This window comes from Numida meleagris, chromosome 4 (genome assembly GCF_002078875.1).
Source record: "Numida meleagris isolate 19003 breed g44 Domestic line chromosome 4, NumMel1.0, whole genome shotgun sequence".
In the NCBI taxonomy this organism is placed as follows: Eukaryota; Metazoa; Chordata; class Aves; order Galliformes; family Numididae; genus Numida; species Numida meleagris.
The window spans coordinates 65,545,732-65,562,202 of record NC_034412.1 but is presented as its reverse complement, the minus strand read 5'-3'; the positions used below and the strand labels follow the sequence as shown (position 1 = coordinate 65,562,202).

Sequence of the window (16,471 nt, the reverse complement as noted above, 5' to 3'; positions counted from 1 at the left end):
GGCTGCTGATTTACTGGAATCATAGAATCATTAAGGTTGGAAAAGACCTCCAGGACCATCTAGTACAGTGATCACCCCATCACCACTGTGCCCACTAAACCATGTTCCAGAGTGCCACATCTACTCTTGAACATCTCCAGGGACGGTGATTCCATCACTTCCCTGGACAGCCTGTTCCGATGCATTACCATTCTTTCTGAGAACAAATGTTTCCTAATCTCCGACCTAAACCTCCCCTGGCACAACCTGAGGCCATTACCTCTCATCCTGTCACTAGTTACCTGGGAGAAGAGGCTGACTGCCGGCTGGCACCAATCTTTCAGGTAGTTGTAGAGAGCAACAAGGTCTCCTCTGAGCCTCCTCTTCTCCAGACTAAACAATCCCAGCTCCCTCAGCCGCTCCTCACAGGACTTGTGCTCCAGACCCTTCATTAGCTTTGTTGCCCTTCTTTGGAAACAAAGAAAGTTCATTAAAGCCCACCCGCTACCTCCACTTCCTAGAGGGTAAGAAAGAAAGGTAGAAATCATGGCTTTTCTGCTCCTTCTTCACCTTCTAACATCTGTGGCTTCAGGCAGCCCTGAAAGTGTGGTAAAGCAGGATTCATCACAAATATCAGGTAAGTAAAGTACCTGCATGTATAATTGGGTAAACAGATACCTGGCTTTAAGCATTTACTGAAATTCAATAAACACTGAAAGAAATGGCATTGTAATGTTCAGGATGCATAGGTTATCCCACTGGATGCCCATTCTCTGTGCCTAAGTGAGTTTCATATTAGGCCCTGCAGAACTTGCAGCTGACTGGTTTCAAGTGAATGTGGGCTTCTAAGCACAGATCACTTCTGAAATGAGAGCTCTGGCAACTCTTCCCTTGGAGTATTCCATGTGTTCTGCTCTGATGTGTCTTCAGGCCTTGCCAAGCTTTTTCTGAGTTTGTAACTGTACTGAAAATACGAAACAGTTCACTCTCAACAAAATTTGGTAGGTAACTGTTTTATCCTAGTTTGAAGTAAGCATATGGCTTTCTCTGTGTAACTGTTCGATTGCTTCCTTCTTGTTTCATGACAGCCAATTGGCTTACAACTCTCTTTTCCCCATGTGAAGCGGGACTCGTGAGCATTGTACCATTCTGCTGTGCACACCCTCTAGACATACTGCTGTAATCAGGTACCTCTATAGCGCGAACATTCTTTGAATATCTAGTTGCTACAGCAGTGAGAAAGATAACGCTGACTGCAGACTATTAGGATCTTCCTTGTTTCAGTCTAGCAAAAGCTGACATTATGTTTGATGTGGTTACTTCTGGCAACCCTTCTCCTAACTTAGCTGCTAGCTCCAATATACTCATTTGCTAGACACTTTACTACAATAGAGTGCTGCAGCTATGAAAATTTGGGAACAGTTAGGTGAAATGTCCCTTTCTCATTCTACAGAGCATTTGCCTGTGAGCATGCCTGCAGAAGGCTTTAGTATGCTGCACAGCAGTGCCACTTACCACTAGATGGCTGGACCTCCTCTTTGTTCGGCTCTCAGTTTTCTCAAGCTGACAATGCTTAAAGCAGAACAATGGACTTTTTGTAAACTCTCTTCCCGCTCTCTTTATAACTTAACATTTTTAACAGCGCATGCTTTTACCAAATTTACTTTTCAGATGAATAGTTCAAACTTTTCAAACATACTGAGAGCTTTGCTAATTTCTAAGAAAGTGATGAACATTATGCAAAGTAAAAACAAAGAAGAAAAAGCTCCCTATTGCCGTTCTTTTTGCATTCCAGTAGACATGTAACACAACTTTCACTGAGTCTTTTATTTCATAGGTGCATGGATGAGTGTGACACATTCTACAGTTAGTCTTTCAGACTGGGTTAGATCATGATAAACTCCTGAGAAGTCATGACATAGCCACGTATCTTAGTCTGGTGAATATGGTTAGGCATCATTTGCAAAGTTTTGAGAGGTGTGACTTCTAGTCATTCTGATTTTGCTCAGGAGGGATATTTCTGTCCCGAAATAACTTTCCTTGCCAAAACAGAAATTATTTTACTTACAGTCAGTTTCTTCCAAGAAGTTAATACTTCTGGGTGAAAAACATCAGCTTCCCTGATGACTGCAGGCTGATACAATGCACAGGGCAAGCAGGACTACCCTGAAAAGCAGATAAGAGAAAAAGATAAAGTATACATCTTTGTCATGGTTTTATGATTTTCGGTTATTGGTATTCCACATCATAACATCATGTAGTGGATGTACCTGGTTCTCAGAAGAGAAGAACTACATCTCCTAGAAGACTTTCACTGTTCCCTTTCTGTTTTCCGTTTAGAGGGAAAGATAAAACTGCTCACAAATAACGAGACAGCTCCTTCTTTTACTGCTCGTCTCTGTGGTTGTGTGCTCCCTAGCCATCTCGCCTTTGGTTTTGGACACTCTCATATTATTTAATTTATTAGCTTCTATTCCAAACATATTGTATTATATCTTGTTAGCTTGCATTCTGCTATCATATTTAGTAAATTATTTTTCTCCCTTAGTTCGTTGCCACAGTTTTGTTTTTAGGCCCATGTTTTTAGGCCTTTTCCCCTTTTCCCCTCCCCCCTCTCCCAGGGTGTGGGTTGGTGGGTTCCCCCACCCCACTGGTCACAGAACTGGGCTGAACCGGCCCTAAACCATTGACAATCTGTTTCTTGAAGATGTTACAGATTTTTTTCCTGCTTATCAGTCTCTTCTTTGCATTTTTTGATCCATTCCTCTTAATTTACTGGGTCCACGTTATGTGTTCACAGATATTTGCATCCTTGAGTTAAAAACAACAGAGAGATACACTTTAAAACTAAGATTCCTTTAGCTGTTTTGCTGTCACATTTTGCATTGACCAATTGCAGAAGCAAGGAGAGATGCAGTCCCTGCCTCTATTCTAGGGGAATGATACATCAAACCTGGAAATGTTGGGGCTCTTCAATAGTTATGAGAAAGGCTGAGGAAGATGAACAGAAGGATAGGTGGCACATGAAAAAGTAAGGCAGAGATGGATCCAGAAGTACATCTGGGGTAGGATTTCTTCTCTTTTTCCAAATACTGGCTCAGATTTCAGTCACTTGCAGTTCAATTTTCTTAAAAGACCATAACAACAAAATAGCTGATGGTATAATTACTGCAGTAAAGAGAAGCAGGAAATTAAAACGAACTCCACCCATGCCAACTCAGAGGTTAACACAGGGAATCATACAGCAAACTACAAGACTATGAAAAGTAAGACTTTTCAAAAGCAATTGAAACCTGACAAGAATATTGGTGGCTCCTTTTTTTTCTTCATCCACTTGAATATTTCTGATTTTGTAAATTGAATGAGAGAATAAAAAATGCTTGGAAATTTCCACTTATCGGATTTACAAACAAGTAAACTACATCTTTTTCTGAAGCATCTTCACTTTAAAGGTGTCTGAAGGGTAATGTGTGGAGGTTATTTAGTATAAAGTGTTAACTCTGAAATTGAAAATATTCTAGAAACAAAATCTGGACCCAGCTTACTGGCCCCTCAGTCTCTCAAAATACTGCAGTTCCCAACTAAATGTGGCTAGCCTGAGCCCAATCTTCTGCTGCTTGATCCTATCACAAACAGTATGCTACCTCTGAGAACAGAGCACTATCTGCTGAAGATGTAGCATTACCGGTGGCATGTTCTGTTTCTCCCACGACACTATGGGAAAGAAAAATCCCTTAACAACACAGCATGGTCTTGTAAAGATTGTAGTACTGCTGTTTTAGGCCTTCTGGAAATGTTTTAATAAATGTGTATTATTTATCTTGTTCCTAAGCGTGACCTGATCATTTGTGGTATGAAAAGTGCAGTATTCACTGTGGTGTCTTTGTGTTATATCTGAAAAATCAAGAGCATTAATACTAAAGGTTACAGGAAACAGTGGTATCTTTGATCCTACTATGTGGTAACTGTTGTCAGATGTGAATAGAGATGTGTAAGAACTGGACACAAGATTATGAAGAAATCATGTTAAATGTATCAGTCATCTTCCTTTAGTATTATCAGCTCGTTCACAGAACTCCAAAAGCATCCTAATACATAATTAGAGGCCACAGATATGCTCTGTCATACAGCCTGAAAGGCAGGAGTCACCAGCGTCACAAGAAAGATGAAGGACCTTTTGCACTACTATTACCACAGCTGAGCAAACGTGATCCTGCTAGAGACTGGCTCACTCGAGCACCTTGTTGCTCGAGGGTTTTGGGTCCATATTCTGCCATGAAGGCTCTGGCTCTACAATGATACAGAGCCCTTTCACAGTATAGCATCTCTACAGCTATTTGAATCAGAAAACAATGAAAAATTGTTGCCTTGATTTAAAATAGGAACTTGTTGTATAGATGGCTTTTCCCACTGTTTTCAGCAAGATGATTTAAGGCTCTGCCTGAACTGAGGGCTGTGTGCTGAATTCCTGACTGAACAAGCAAAACATCTACTTCAACATGTTTGAGCTCCATTCTCGGTGAACCCAAAGCTGAAAGCTTTTTTAGAAGATAGGTTCCAAGATGAATTGTTCTGCACCTCCCCTCCCACCACTCTGACTGCAGCTTGCATTTACGGCCTTCAGCAACCACGTTTTCTCTCTCATCTAACCTTCTGCTCCCATTCCCTGACCTTCTGACAGATTTACAGATCTGCCTGGAAAGAGATGCAAGGCTGATTCCTGAAGGACTGCTTGTCTGGACAGCTCTCATTCAGGCCCCCAGGTAAGAAAAAAATCTGCACAGGAAGAGGGATGGGGGAAGATCATTTGGCTTAGGGATGTGTAAAGGAAGCCTTTGTAGGGAAATACATTCAAAGATTACCTAAAATAGTGGATTTACAGAAAACCTTACCACCATTAAAAGCACACTCAGAGGAAATCCTCACTCTCCTGAGTGCTGTTACAGAGTAAACACCATAAGTTAAACCTGAGCTGTGAAGAGAGAGTGTCCTGTGTTATCTGCTGAAGAATGGCTTAGAGTAATTCAGAGGGCCTTGGAAAGCCAAAAGGACCTTAACTTACAAAAATGGTCCATCATAGGATAAACATCAGTTGCATTTCTGGACAGAACATCTGAAAGAATTACACCAAAACCTTCAGAAACAGACAAGCGAATGCTTCTGTTGAGGAAGTGAACAGTTCCCAAATTTGCAGAGTTTTTTCAGAGCCTTTAGCAATTCAAAATGAAAAGAATGTATTTGGCACTTGCTGGAGTCTACATTTATCCCTGTATTAATGACAGTGGCCCTGTAACACCAGTAACAAAGGTGCAGGGGACTGCCTACATAGGAATTGCAGTCACCACTAATTCAGGACTGCAGATGTGAGACTGTTTCGTAGAATAGTATATATGTTTTTATCCCATTATGTCCCGTCACTGTCCTGCATACAAAATTATAAGAAGTAAAAATTAATGCTCTTTGAGAGCTTTGGCTGTAAGTGGTAGGTGCTTCGAACCACTTTCAGTCACTGTATGATAGCAAGACACGGCTCAGGCACATCAGACCTTTCCTGCCTCAATGTCATATATCCTGGTTAGGAGAAGTATTAAGGAAGCACACTGTAAAAATCTCCAGAGCTAGGGTTTGCTGAGGCACTGCACTACAGAGCCAGAGCTGCAGTTCTGAGCATTTGCCCCAAGCAGCAAGACTGTGCAGCTGCAGCCCTGTTTGCTCCCTAGCCTTGAACTGCACAGCATGAGGGCGGAAGCATGCCACCTCTTCCTCTCAAAAGCAGCAGAGGTGTCAGCTTGAGGTTCCTGGCAAAGAACCCTAAACAAGGTAAACCCTCCATACCTACTCCTTTTACATGCAAGAAAGAAAAAAGCAGGGTGCATTATTCTTCCCTACGGTTTGATAGTAGCATTTCTGGCACTAATGGTCTTCATATTTCATTTTGCAGATGTTTGCTCCAAAGGGACTTCTGAGGCTGTATCTTGTCTTTCTGTTTAGACTGCGGCAGGACTTGTCTGGGCTCATCTTGAGCAAGCCAGCTTGCAGACTGCGAGCAGTAGAGCTCAGCTGGGTGGATCTTGTGACCATTACTGCTTGTAGTTCTGTTCAGGTAATTTGCATTCTAGTTAGTAGCTCTCATCATCTTTCTTCCAAAATCTGTCAAATTCTAGAGGGAACTGCAGCGAGTAGAACCTGCAGTTTCTTTATATGATTATTTTTACCGTAAGAACAAAAGAAATAATAAAACCTTACACTAGAAGTATAGCATTTGGATAAAGAAATTTAAGGCTTAGATTCATATTGTCTTGAGAAAGTAATATTAGATGTGATGTGCTTGGTTACTGGTTATTATTTGATGTGCCCTAACTTCAGCTTCTGGCCTCTCACTCTGTAGATGTACAGACATGCTCAGGGCTTTGTGACTCAGCCTAACAACAATGCTTTTGTTATCAAATTATAACAGCATTGGGTTGATCCTGCAAGAAGATATTATTATTCAGTACTCAGAGGCCTAGTTTCAGGCTGAAAAAGCAGCTCAATACTCACCAGAAAGCCACTAACTAGTGTCAGCCTTAATGATAATTAGTTAATCCTCGCAGTTGTGAAAGAACTCAAAAGATTTGCTTTATTCTTGTAGAAAACTGAAGCCATGTTCACAACTGGGATAAAGCACATAAATCCACTGAAGCCAACACAACTTGTTTCAACACCTGAGTCTGGCTCTGTGAAATGATTTTCTCGGAACTTTTAAGCCTAAAAAGCCCTCCCTTTTTAGATGTTGGGCATTTGCTAAGCAGAAAACAAAGTGTTTTTATGTTTGTAAGAGTACTAAATGAATACAAATGGTATCACAAGCTGGGATGATAAAAAGATTGAAAAATATTTTGATGTAGGTAATACCTCTAACTCCATAAATCTTGTATTCCAGAAAGCTCTATGGCTTCTTCATGGAAAAAAGATTGCTATTGTATAAACTTCAACTAAAATGAGGTGTCCAGGAAATAACTAGACTTAGGAACACAGATATCAAGCTTTTCTTAGACCACAGCTCTCCCTAAATGCGGCACAAGGTGACATTAGCAATGTGTTATCTCATGGAACTTCCATCTTCAATAGGCTACTTAGCCATATCTCATCTCAAGTCACTCAGACTTGCATTTCTTTTTCCCTGGAAAATGTCTAAGAATTTAGAGATCAACAAACAAGGACAGATGTGAAGACAGAAGTGCTGGATTTAAGAAATGACCAAATTGAGGAATTGGGATGAGAGCTCTTTACTTCAAGTAAGGATTTCAAAGTCTACGACTACTCCCCTTCTAAGATATTTATCAAACTTCCTGCACTTACCAGCATCAGTCTTGGTCAGCTTTTGGTCAGAGGTCTGTTGATGTCTAGATCTTAGGGACAGGAAATGTATTTAATCATTCAGATAGGACCTTTTCTCCCAAGTCAGTAGTAAATCAAAACATTGCCTAGTTTCATGAAGCACTAGGCTTCTAGAAACGTTACTTTGTCACTGAAATACTCTCCCTTAGTTCTCCTGTAACTAGGCAGATGAATTATAAAGCAACAGAATTTGAATAACTGTCTCACCATATTGCAAGGAAAGGTAATATCATCTGCTCACTTCAGCTTAGTATTGCCTCAGGCTTTTGTACCAAAACATCACACTAGAACTCAGTGTCGTCTAGTAACTAACACTGAATTTAAAGTGTTGCCACAGTCAATCATGCTCAGTTTCCAGACCTAGGTCACCAAAGCATATAAAAAAGGATCCACAAGTGATGACACAAAGCCAAATTCTTTTTTTTTTTTTTTAATTCCTGTTTGTTTAGGACAGAAGATAAAATGTGTTTAGAAACCATAGAGGCTGTTGCAGGTGCAGTGGACTCTGTTCTAGCCAGCACTCTGAAAGATCAATTACCTATATCAAAGCTGTTCCGCTGCCTTTGCTGTCTAGTTGCTCATTTCCAAGGCTGCAGGGGAACCCCCCACACAGAGTGAATTAAAAAGAGCAGGGCTCTGTGTTCAATACCGTCTTCAAGTGTGCAGTTTAACCGTTAACGCTACAAGCCCTAATTCTTCTTAATCTGATCAAATGGTGGGAAAACATGAAAAGCTTTTGTGTTTGAAATGACCTGGCAACGATGATACTATTCTTAATTGAGAATGCAACTGAAGCCATGTAATACGGTGTTATAATTGAGAAAGGTTGCATTTTCTTTAAGTTGTCGATCAGGAATGAATGGATTGGTAGGCAAGCTATCAGAGACTGTTACTGAATATAGTGCAATAAATATTATTCTGCAATATTTTTCTGTTGCCTGTGAAGCATTACAATGCTAAAGGGTGCCAACATGTGGTGTTAGTAGGGTGTTGTGACAGTAATATTATCAATGTTTGTACAGGTTGTCACCAATACTTGAAATGACTTGTAAAAACAGCACCTTAATAATAATACCCTGTTACCATTACTGTGCTGTACACAGAAATGTGCTTTCATTCATTGGTACAGAATCTATGTATTACTAATTACTTTTCTACCTTCTTCCCATGGATGGTCTTGCAAAAGACACAGTGTTAACAACACTCTAACACCATACACAGTCACATCGCTCGTATGGTAAGCTATACAGTTATATCCATGTTATAAATTTTTGTTGCATGCATTTCTCATTTACCACAAACACCCTGCTAATTTTCATGGATCCATTTCAGCAGATGCTTTTTCTCCCTGACATCTACTACACCTGATGGAAATGTTTTCCTCACTCAAAAAACACACATGCCCAGGGCTCCAAAACCAGCATGAGGTGATCTTGAACCAAAGACTATTTTTTGTAGTTCTAAAAATATCAAACTTTTGAAGGCTGTTATCTTGCAGTCTGGTAGAAATGGGAGACATAATTTATTATTACAAAGAAGTCTTCCATCTTTTCAATTAAAAGTATTGTGCTTATCATTGCTGGGCCAGGAAACTTTGAAGACTTGCAAGATTGAAACCATGATATCCTTCAGCCAGGAAATGCTATTAGGCTGTCAATGCTAGGCTGCATGTACTCTGAATCCCAAGTAGCATATGAATACAATGTTACAGCTGGCAGATTCGATATACCTTCAGTGTATGTTCAATAGGAACTCTAGAAAACGCCGTAAAATAGTTCTTCTTGTGTTCCTGTGCATGTAGCACATACAAATTCAGGTGGGAGGTGATCTGAAGATATCCATTCAGAACAATCTGAACACAGTGCAATTAGGGTTGCGCACCCTCTCATCACCACAGCCGACCTACAATCAGGCTGTGCTTTTGGCACGGCTCCTGGAGCACTTTGCGGAGCGCTGTGCTCGGTTCCGCTCAGCCTCGCTGTTACCTTGCTGCCCGGCTCTGCCCAGACCCCGCTGCCCCCACTGCCAGGGGGACTGCAGGATCTGTGACTTTTGCCCATAGACCCTTTGCCAAGGGTCTGGTTAACCTTTAAAAATGGAAAATCCTCCACGAAGCCACGCGTTCTCGTCATTATTGCTGACTACAGGCACTACGGGAGAGGGCATTCACCTCAGCGCTGCCAGGAGCCCCCACTACTGCCCTCACACCGACTCGGGGCCGCGCCGAGGCCCACCGACCAGTTACACAGCCCGTGCAGCTCCGAGCAGGCCGCTCCCCACAGCAGTCAGACCCCGGCGGCTCAGCCGCCCCCCCCAGGCACCCCGCCGCTGGGACACCCGCTGCAAGGAGCGGGCGCCTCAGGCAGGACGGCCGCGAAGCCTGATTGGCGTGGCGCGCTGTCAATCACCCCGCCGGCGCTCGCGACTGTGGGCTTTGTCCCGCCCCTTGCCCCCAACCACCGCGGGGCGGGGCTCGCGCGGCGGCCCTTGCCGCTGTGGGGGAGGGAGCGCTGTGCAAGCGGGCGCTTGTGAGCCCCGCGCCTCTGCCTAGGCACCTCCCGCCGGTCCCCTTCTCCCCGCTGCGAGCAGCCGGGGCCTCCTCCATGCGGGAGAGGAGAAGGCGAGAGCTGCTGGCCGGCCATCCCCGGCGCCCGGCAAGCCGGAGCCGAGCCGCCGCCGCGCCGCTTCTGCCGCATCTCTCCGCGGCGCGCTGAGCTCTGCCCGTCGCGCCGCCCCCTCCCTCAGTCCTTCCCCCCCCCCCCGCCCTCAGCCGCCCGTTTTATGTTTTTTTGTTTTTTTTGTTTTGTTTTGTTTTTGTTTTTTTCATCCCCTCACCTCCTCGGTTTTCATCCTGGCCGCGAGCAAAGTGTCTTCATGAGCGCAGAGGATGTCCGGGAAGCACTACAAGGGGCCTGAAGTCAGTTGTTGCATCAAATATTTCATCTTCGGCTTCAATGTCATCTTCTGGGTGAGTGGGCGCAACCCCCGGCCGGGCACCAGGGAGGTCGCAGCGGCTGTGGGGCGCCCGAGCGCGGCTCGCGCGTGACAGTTGGGCGCGAGGCGGGCGGGAGCGAGGTGGGGGGGGGCGAGGCCCTCCGCGCCCCTCACAGCTAACGGCGTGCCCGCGGGTTGTGCCGCTCCTCGGCCCTCCGAACGGCTTTTGTTGTAGGTGCCCAGGGGCTTCTTGCTTTCCCCTTTCCCCCCCCCCGCCGGCCCCCAGCCCCCAGCTGCTTTGTGGTGTGGGAGCAGCCAGGCACACGGGCCTGGGAAGGGGATGGATCCTTGTGTTCGTGGTGATATTTGTACTAATATATATATATATATATGCACGATACAAGAAATCAAAGCTCAAGTTCTGCGTACAGGAACGGTTACACAATGCCGAGCTGCGCGTGGAACGGCGTTATTCTGGTCAGTGATCAGCACGGAGCGGTGCTGGGGTACCAGGAGGGAGGCAGCGGCTCAGCCACCCGTCTCTGGGGGACGCTGCACAGACCGCAGGGTCTTGTTGCACCGTTCCAGCACCGGCCATGGAGCAGGCAGAGCCATATGGTGGGATGTAACCCGCATAGGTTAGCGTTTCTAGCATCTTCTCAGTGTGTTGGATTTGAAGGAGAAACAGCTTATTTTGGGTGTAAATTCCAAATTTTGGAACCACAGAGTGAAGGAATAAACGATTGATCTTGTGTGTACATGGACGATGAGTTCTTAGCACTGCATAGAACATGAAAGTTGGGTGAAGGCTCTTATGTGTGTGATCCCCTCCTTTTATGAGGCATTCCATTTAGCAGTAGCAAAGTGCGTGAACCCCAGCAGGGTGAATGCCTTTCTAAGGGAATCTGAAAACAAGTTGGGTACGTATTTGGTATATTAGCTTCTTTGGACTATAAAGGTGGCTTGGGTCAATTGAAAAAAAAAAAAAAAAAAAACAACCAACCAAACAACACCACTGTCTTTTAATGGATGTAAGTGATGAAGAATGGAGGAGAGAAACCTTGCCAATACTGAGCTTGCAATTATCACCTCGGTGAGCAGAGAGGAAGGTGTTTATCTGGCTTATAAAGACCTATAGCTCACCTCATGTCTCTGTGCCTGGGAAGTAAAGATGCCTGGAGTGGATGATTTGGAGGGACAGGATTTTTTTGATTAATGACACTCTTACAGTGAAATATCTTTCCTTAATCAAGGAGGTATGTTGCTAGAATGAAGATGACAGCAGATGCCTACCTTTATGTCAAAGTTTGCTTGGCCTAAGAATGAGACCTGAGGTGATGAGTTGTTGCAGATGAGTATCCTGGCCCTACAGTAGCTGCTGCGTTTTTATGATCTGCTCAAGTTTAATGGCTGAGTTTGCTGTGGTTCTCTACCCTCATCTGTTTTTTTCATTTTGATTCCCAGGGGCATACACTGCTGTGAACATGTATGTTTTTGAGCAGGCAGCAGGGCAGTGTGAGGAACACTTGTGTGATGACGTGTCCTAGACCCAAAGAAGGGAGATTATGGTGAAACACACATAAATGTGTTATCTTGCTCCTCCAGGCATATAAGAAGGTGGATATCCTGTTTGCTTCTTTCTCTGAAGGCTAATGTGCAGAGAGTGGAAATAGGGAAGCGGTATCTTCTCGGTGCTTAGTGGCTGGTTGTTTTCCTATTCCTGTTCTGTTGAGGCTGGCACATGCAGCTTTTGCGTGGTGCAGTGGAATGGGTTATAGGAGACCTTGCTGGGCCACGTGGCTTTGCGCTGCTGGAGCGGTAATCCAACGACCTGAGCGTATCGCTTACTCTGCCATTTGCTTGCTGTGTGGCCCTTGCTTACAGATTACCTGTTTTGGAAAATGCAAATCGTCTGGTGTCCTTGGCTAAACATTCTGAGATCCACGCTGAAAAAGCGCTTTGCATGAATTCAGTCATTTCTTCTATTATCTTTTTATGAGGAGGCCTGCATTTGTTACCAGGGTGGGAAGTGAGACCGTGACTCTTGCAGAATACATTTTAAAGCTTTTATTGAATTAACAGCAAATTGTTTAATATTCTATCGTGAAACTGGGCCGGAAAAACTGTAAAGGAAAATTGCAGGCTTGGTTGGCTGTTCGCAGAAAGTGAGCATCAAACATAGCCATTAATGTAGTCCTTATAAATAGATTGAAATGATAAAGAGGTCATGGTATAATCCCAGTGACGCTCTCCTGGGATCTTCTAGACATTTAGATATGTGGAACGCCTTTGTTAAAACTTCTGAAGCTTTCTTATGTGCTGGTTTTAACATAACCTTTTAAAATCTTAATGAAAACAAATGAAAAAATACCCTCTATTATGCATCATAAAACACTGGTCTAAAAATAAGGAGAACTGAGTTGGAAGAGTAATGGTTTTGACAAGAAAATTGTCAGTGCCTCGAATAAAGAAATATTGTAGATCTGCTGAAATTTTGTGGGGAATGATTGTATATGCTAGTTAAGGTATTACAAAAAATACAAAAATTGGAGGCTTTGTATGCTATAGAATACAGGCAAAATAAATTGTCAGATCTTTTTCTCAGTTGTTTTTATTTTGTGCTAATTTGTTATTTCATTCCTTAAAAAGCACAGCTGATTTGTTGGAATAATTAATATGGAAAGTTGCACTCTAGTGCTATGTCTTTAGCTGTGACTAAAGGAAAGGTGACATGATACTCTATGGAGATGGTTGTGCTCCACCCCAGGCAACTTGCCCTTGTCTCTGCATCTCATGCTGTTTTAGAAGAGAACTATATCCTCCAAGACTGTGGTAACTCATGTTCTAGGTATACTTGCCAATTTAATTTCTTTTTTTTTTTTTTTTTTTTTTGGTATCCAGTGCTAGGAAGTGGGTAAACATACCCGAAGTGCTTGTTCAGAGCACTTTGAGGTTGCAGTGTTCTGTGGAAGTGCCTGCATTTAGCAATATAATGTTTAGGAATGGAGATCAAATAGGCAAAAATATATCTAGATGAAAAAGTAGAATTCAGTGTTTTGCTTTCCATTCTGTTGCTCAGCTGCCATTCTGCTGATTGCTCATTAGGGCATACTCCTGTGCTTTAACTTGGCCAGCATAATGCCTATGTGAAAGCACCATGTGATGTTTGCTGCCTTTCTAGGCTGGTGGAATAGTCAGGCTTTTCTGTGAGCCTTCATGTCTTTATCAAGGTGAACTGTAATGTATTCTGAGCTAGGTAAGAACTGAGTGCACAATACAAGTTAAAAGAAAACAATTTTATCGTTGACTTGCATTCTTTACCTACATATCTCCCCATACCCCATGTAGTCTTCCATATAGAATGATGTCAAAGGTCTAATGCAAAAAATAAAAGTAGGTCACCTTACTTCTGAGAAGGCAAGAACCATTTCCCCTTCTTACCTTTCTACTTCTGCAAGACAGTTTTAAACAGACTTTTAGTTCCAAGAAGTGCTTTAAATTCCTTTCTGTGCTTTACTGTGCTTGATGGGATCTATGAATATATACTTTCATTTAAATTTGAATTTCCATGTAAGCTGGAGGTCCCTGACCCTAACTTAATGGGAACAATGTATAGAAAGCATTGACTCCTCAGACAGCAACCTTTACTTTCTCTGGTGATTCGCTTTAAGTAGTGGAATATGCTGCCATTATGGTACATCAGAATATTGCAAGTCATGCTTTGTATTTTGATTTGCTTTACATGTGCTGGTTTTTAGGGTAACTGTATGGGAGTCTAAATAGTGAATTACCAGAAGACAGCAGAAAGAAAACTGAATGAAGTTATGTAAGTGTGTTGTGGGAAAAGTGTTGGAAAAGTGCACTGACCTTTGAGGGACAAGAAATAGACTGTTTATTGAATTTTGTACATCATTGGTAGTTTGTTTTCAAAGGGGCAGAAGATCATTTTCTCATGCCAGCTACTTTTCAGACATCCATGAAGGAAGTTTTTGTTATGTAATTTTGCCTTGCCACACTGGTTTTAAAAAAATAAAATAAATCCTCATAAGGCTTGTTCCATGCAGCTTTCAAATGCATTCTGTAATGCTTGATCTTTATAAATTTGCACAGGGAAGATGCTCTTTCAGTGGAAGTGAATGACGTTCTGATCACTTCTCCCTCACTCCTCTCTCCCCTTTTTTAATAAGCAAATTACTATTATTGTTATTGTTTTAAAATGTAATATCACCAGTAACTTGGAGAGCATTTTGCAAATGGTCCTGCCAAAAACAGAAGGGTCCTTGTCTGGAGAAAATGCATAACTGTTTTGTAACATTGAAGGGTCACAATGTATGTTGTACATATTGATAAAATAGATGCATTCATGTGAGTTTGGGAGCTCTGAATTCCTCGGTACGTCTTTGAGCAGACACAGTCGCAGCCCTTTAAATGCATACAAAAGTATAGTAGCTCTGCTGGCTCCAGGGGACTTGCTTCAGATTTGCAGAGGTCATTCTTGGAATAAAACTGTTTTCCTGTCCTGCTTTCCCTAGTAACTTTGTAGCAAGCTGTATCATTGGTTATTCAGAAAGATCTACATGAGGAACATAGATGAAGCTGTCTCCTTCTTCGTAAGTATTTGTGTTGCCCAAACTTGTTGTTCGTAAATAATGTTATTGTTTTAAAACTATTTTATGGTTGGAGTTTGCAGAATATTGAATAAGCCTAAGGACACAAGATTAAGAACTAGGGAAAAAGCACTGATTGTGGTTAATTGTGCAACTTACTGTGTTCGATTTCAACATACTTAACATTCACGTTATTGGAACTATTAAATGCGGCTTACATAATTCTGCTGTAGAGGTGGATTTGGTAAATGTATTTACCAGACTTCCACCTTGATTACCAGTTTCACCTGATGGCACATCTACTGCAGAGCATTGAGAGTGCATTCTGAATCTTCAGTGTCCCAATCGGAGGAAAGCTGATGAGCAACATCCTGAGTATGTGCAGTGGCAGCAGAGTACTTCAGCAAGTGAAGCAGTTTGTAATGTTTTTCTAAAAAAGGCAGTAAATCCATGTTCCAGAATGCTGAGTTTGATGAAGAGGAGACTCAGGGGAGTCGTCTTCTTTGGAGAAGAGGAGGCTCAAGGGAGACCGTATCATTCTCTACAACTACCTGAAAGGAAATTGTGGTGAGGTGACAGTTGGCCTCTTCTGCCATGTAACTACTGATAGGACAAGAGGGAATGGCCCCAAGTTGCTCCAGGGGAGGTTCAGGTTGGAGATTAGGAAAAGCTTATTCTCTGAAAGAGCGGTCAGGCACTGGAAGGGGCTGCCCAGGGAGGTGGTGGAGTCACTGTCCCTAGAGGTGTTCAAGAAGCATTTCAATGTGGTACTAAGGGACATGGTTTAGTGGGAAACGTTGGTGATAGGTGGATGGTTGGACTGGATGATCTTGGAGGTCTTTTCCAACCTTGCTGATTCTGTGACTCAGTGAAAGTAAACATACCACCCTAATTCACTAAGATGACCTCTTTGTGATAGACCCTTCAATAATATATTTATCATGTATGTGCATACTCAGCTACTCTATATGCTACAAAGGCACACAGGGAAAGCAAGCAGCAGCTAAGTTGTGGAATAAAGTGGATTTTGAACACATGTCAGGTAGTGCAAATAGATGTAGGGGTAATTTTCAAGTTTTATTTTTTTCTTCTGTCCTATGTGGGAACTGGAAGGAACAAAAATGTGAGGAACTTCTGTCTTCTCCAGTGCAGAGGAGTTTCCAAGTATGTACTCTGTTTTTAAACACTCTTGCACTTAGTTCCTTAGGTTACAGTAATCCTGAAGTACTTTTGTACTTTTTAGCAAAATTTAATTTATTCTTTATTCCTTAAACTCTGTAAGATGCCATAGGTAGTAATTAGTAGGGGATGAGACACTTAAGTTACAGTTAGTGAAACACTTCCAGGATACTTCCCTTCAAGTTTCCTTGCTACAGATAGACTTTGTGTAGATAAAGCATTATAGAATGTTTTTGACACCAAGGTCACTACAATCTAGAAATTGGGAGCAAGAATCTGATTGTTAAATGCTCAGCATAGGTAGGTACCTCAACAGTTTCTACTGCATGAACCAAGGGCAGAAACCAGTGAAGATCTGCTATGGGCATTTAGAATATTGTTTTGCTTCCAGT

The 16,471-nt window shown here is 42.6% G+C and overlaps 1 protein-coding gene and 1 long non-coding RNA gene across 7 annotated transcripts in view; one reads left to right on the top strand and one right to left on the bottom strand.

Moving 5' to 3' along the window:
- Positions 379–10,307, bottom strand: LOC110398588. Its single transcript, XR_002438489.1, has 3 exons — positions 10,195–10,307; positions 2,048–2,145; positions 379–1,551 (listed from the first exon to the last, which is right to left on the bottom strand). It is a non-coding gene; the product is annotated as an uncharacterized LOC110398588 (long non-coding RNA).
- Positions 9,809–16,471, top strand: part of TSPAN5 (tetraspanin 5) — an 84,387-nt gene continuing 77,724 nt past the window's right edge. Inside the window, exon 1 of one of the 6 annotated variants that reach the window (XM_021396368.1) lies at positions 9,809–10,327. In XM_021396368.1, the coding sequence (XP_021252043.1) occupies positions 10,247–10,327 (81 nt within the window). In that variant the 5' untranslated portion in view covers positions 9,809–10,246. Of the gene's footprint in view, positions 10,328–10,437; positions 10,525–10,766; positions 10,932–16,471 lie in introns of those variants that run through there. The other 5 variants (XM_021396371.1, XM_021396380.1, XM_021396378.1 and 2 more) reach the window with 5 other exon arrangements.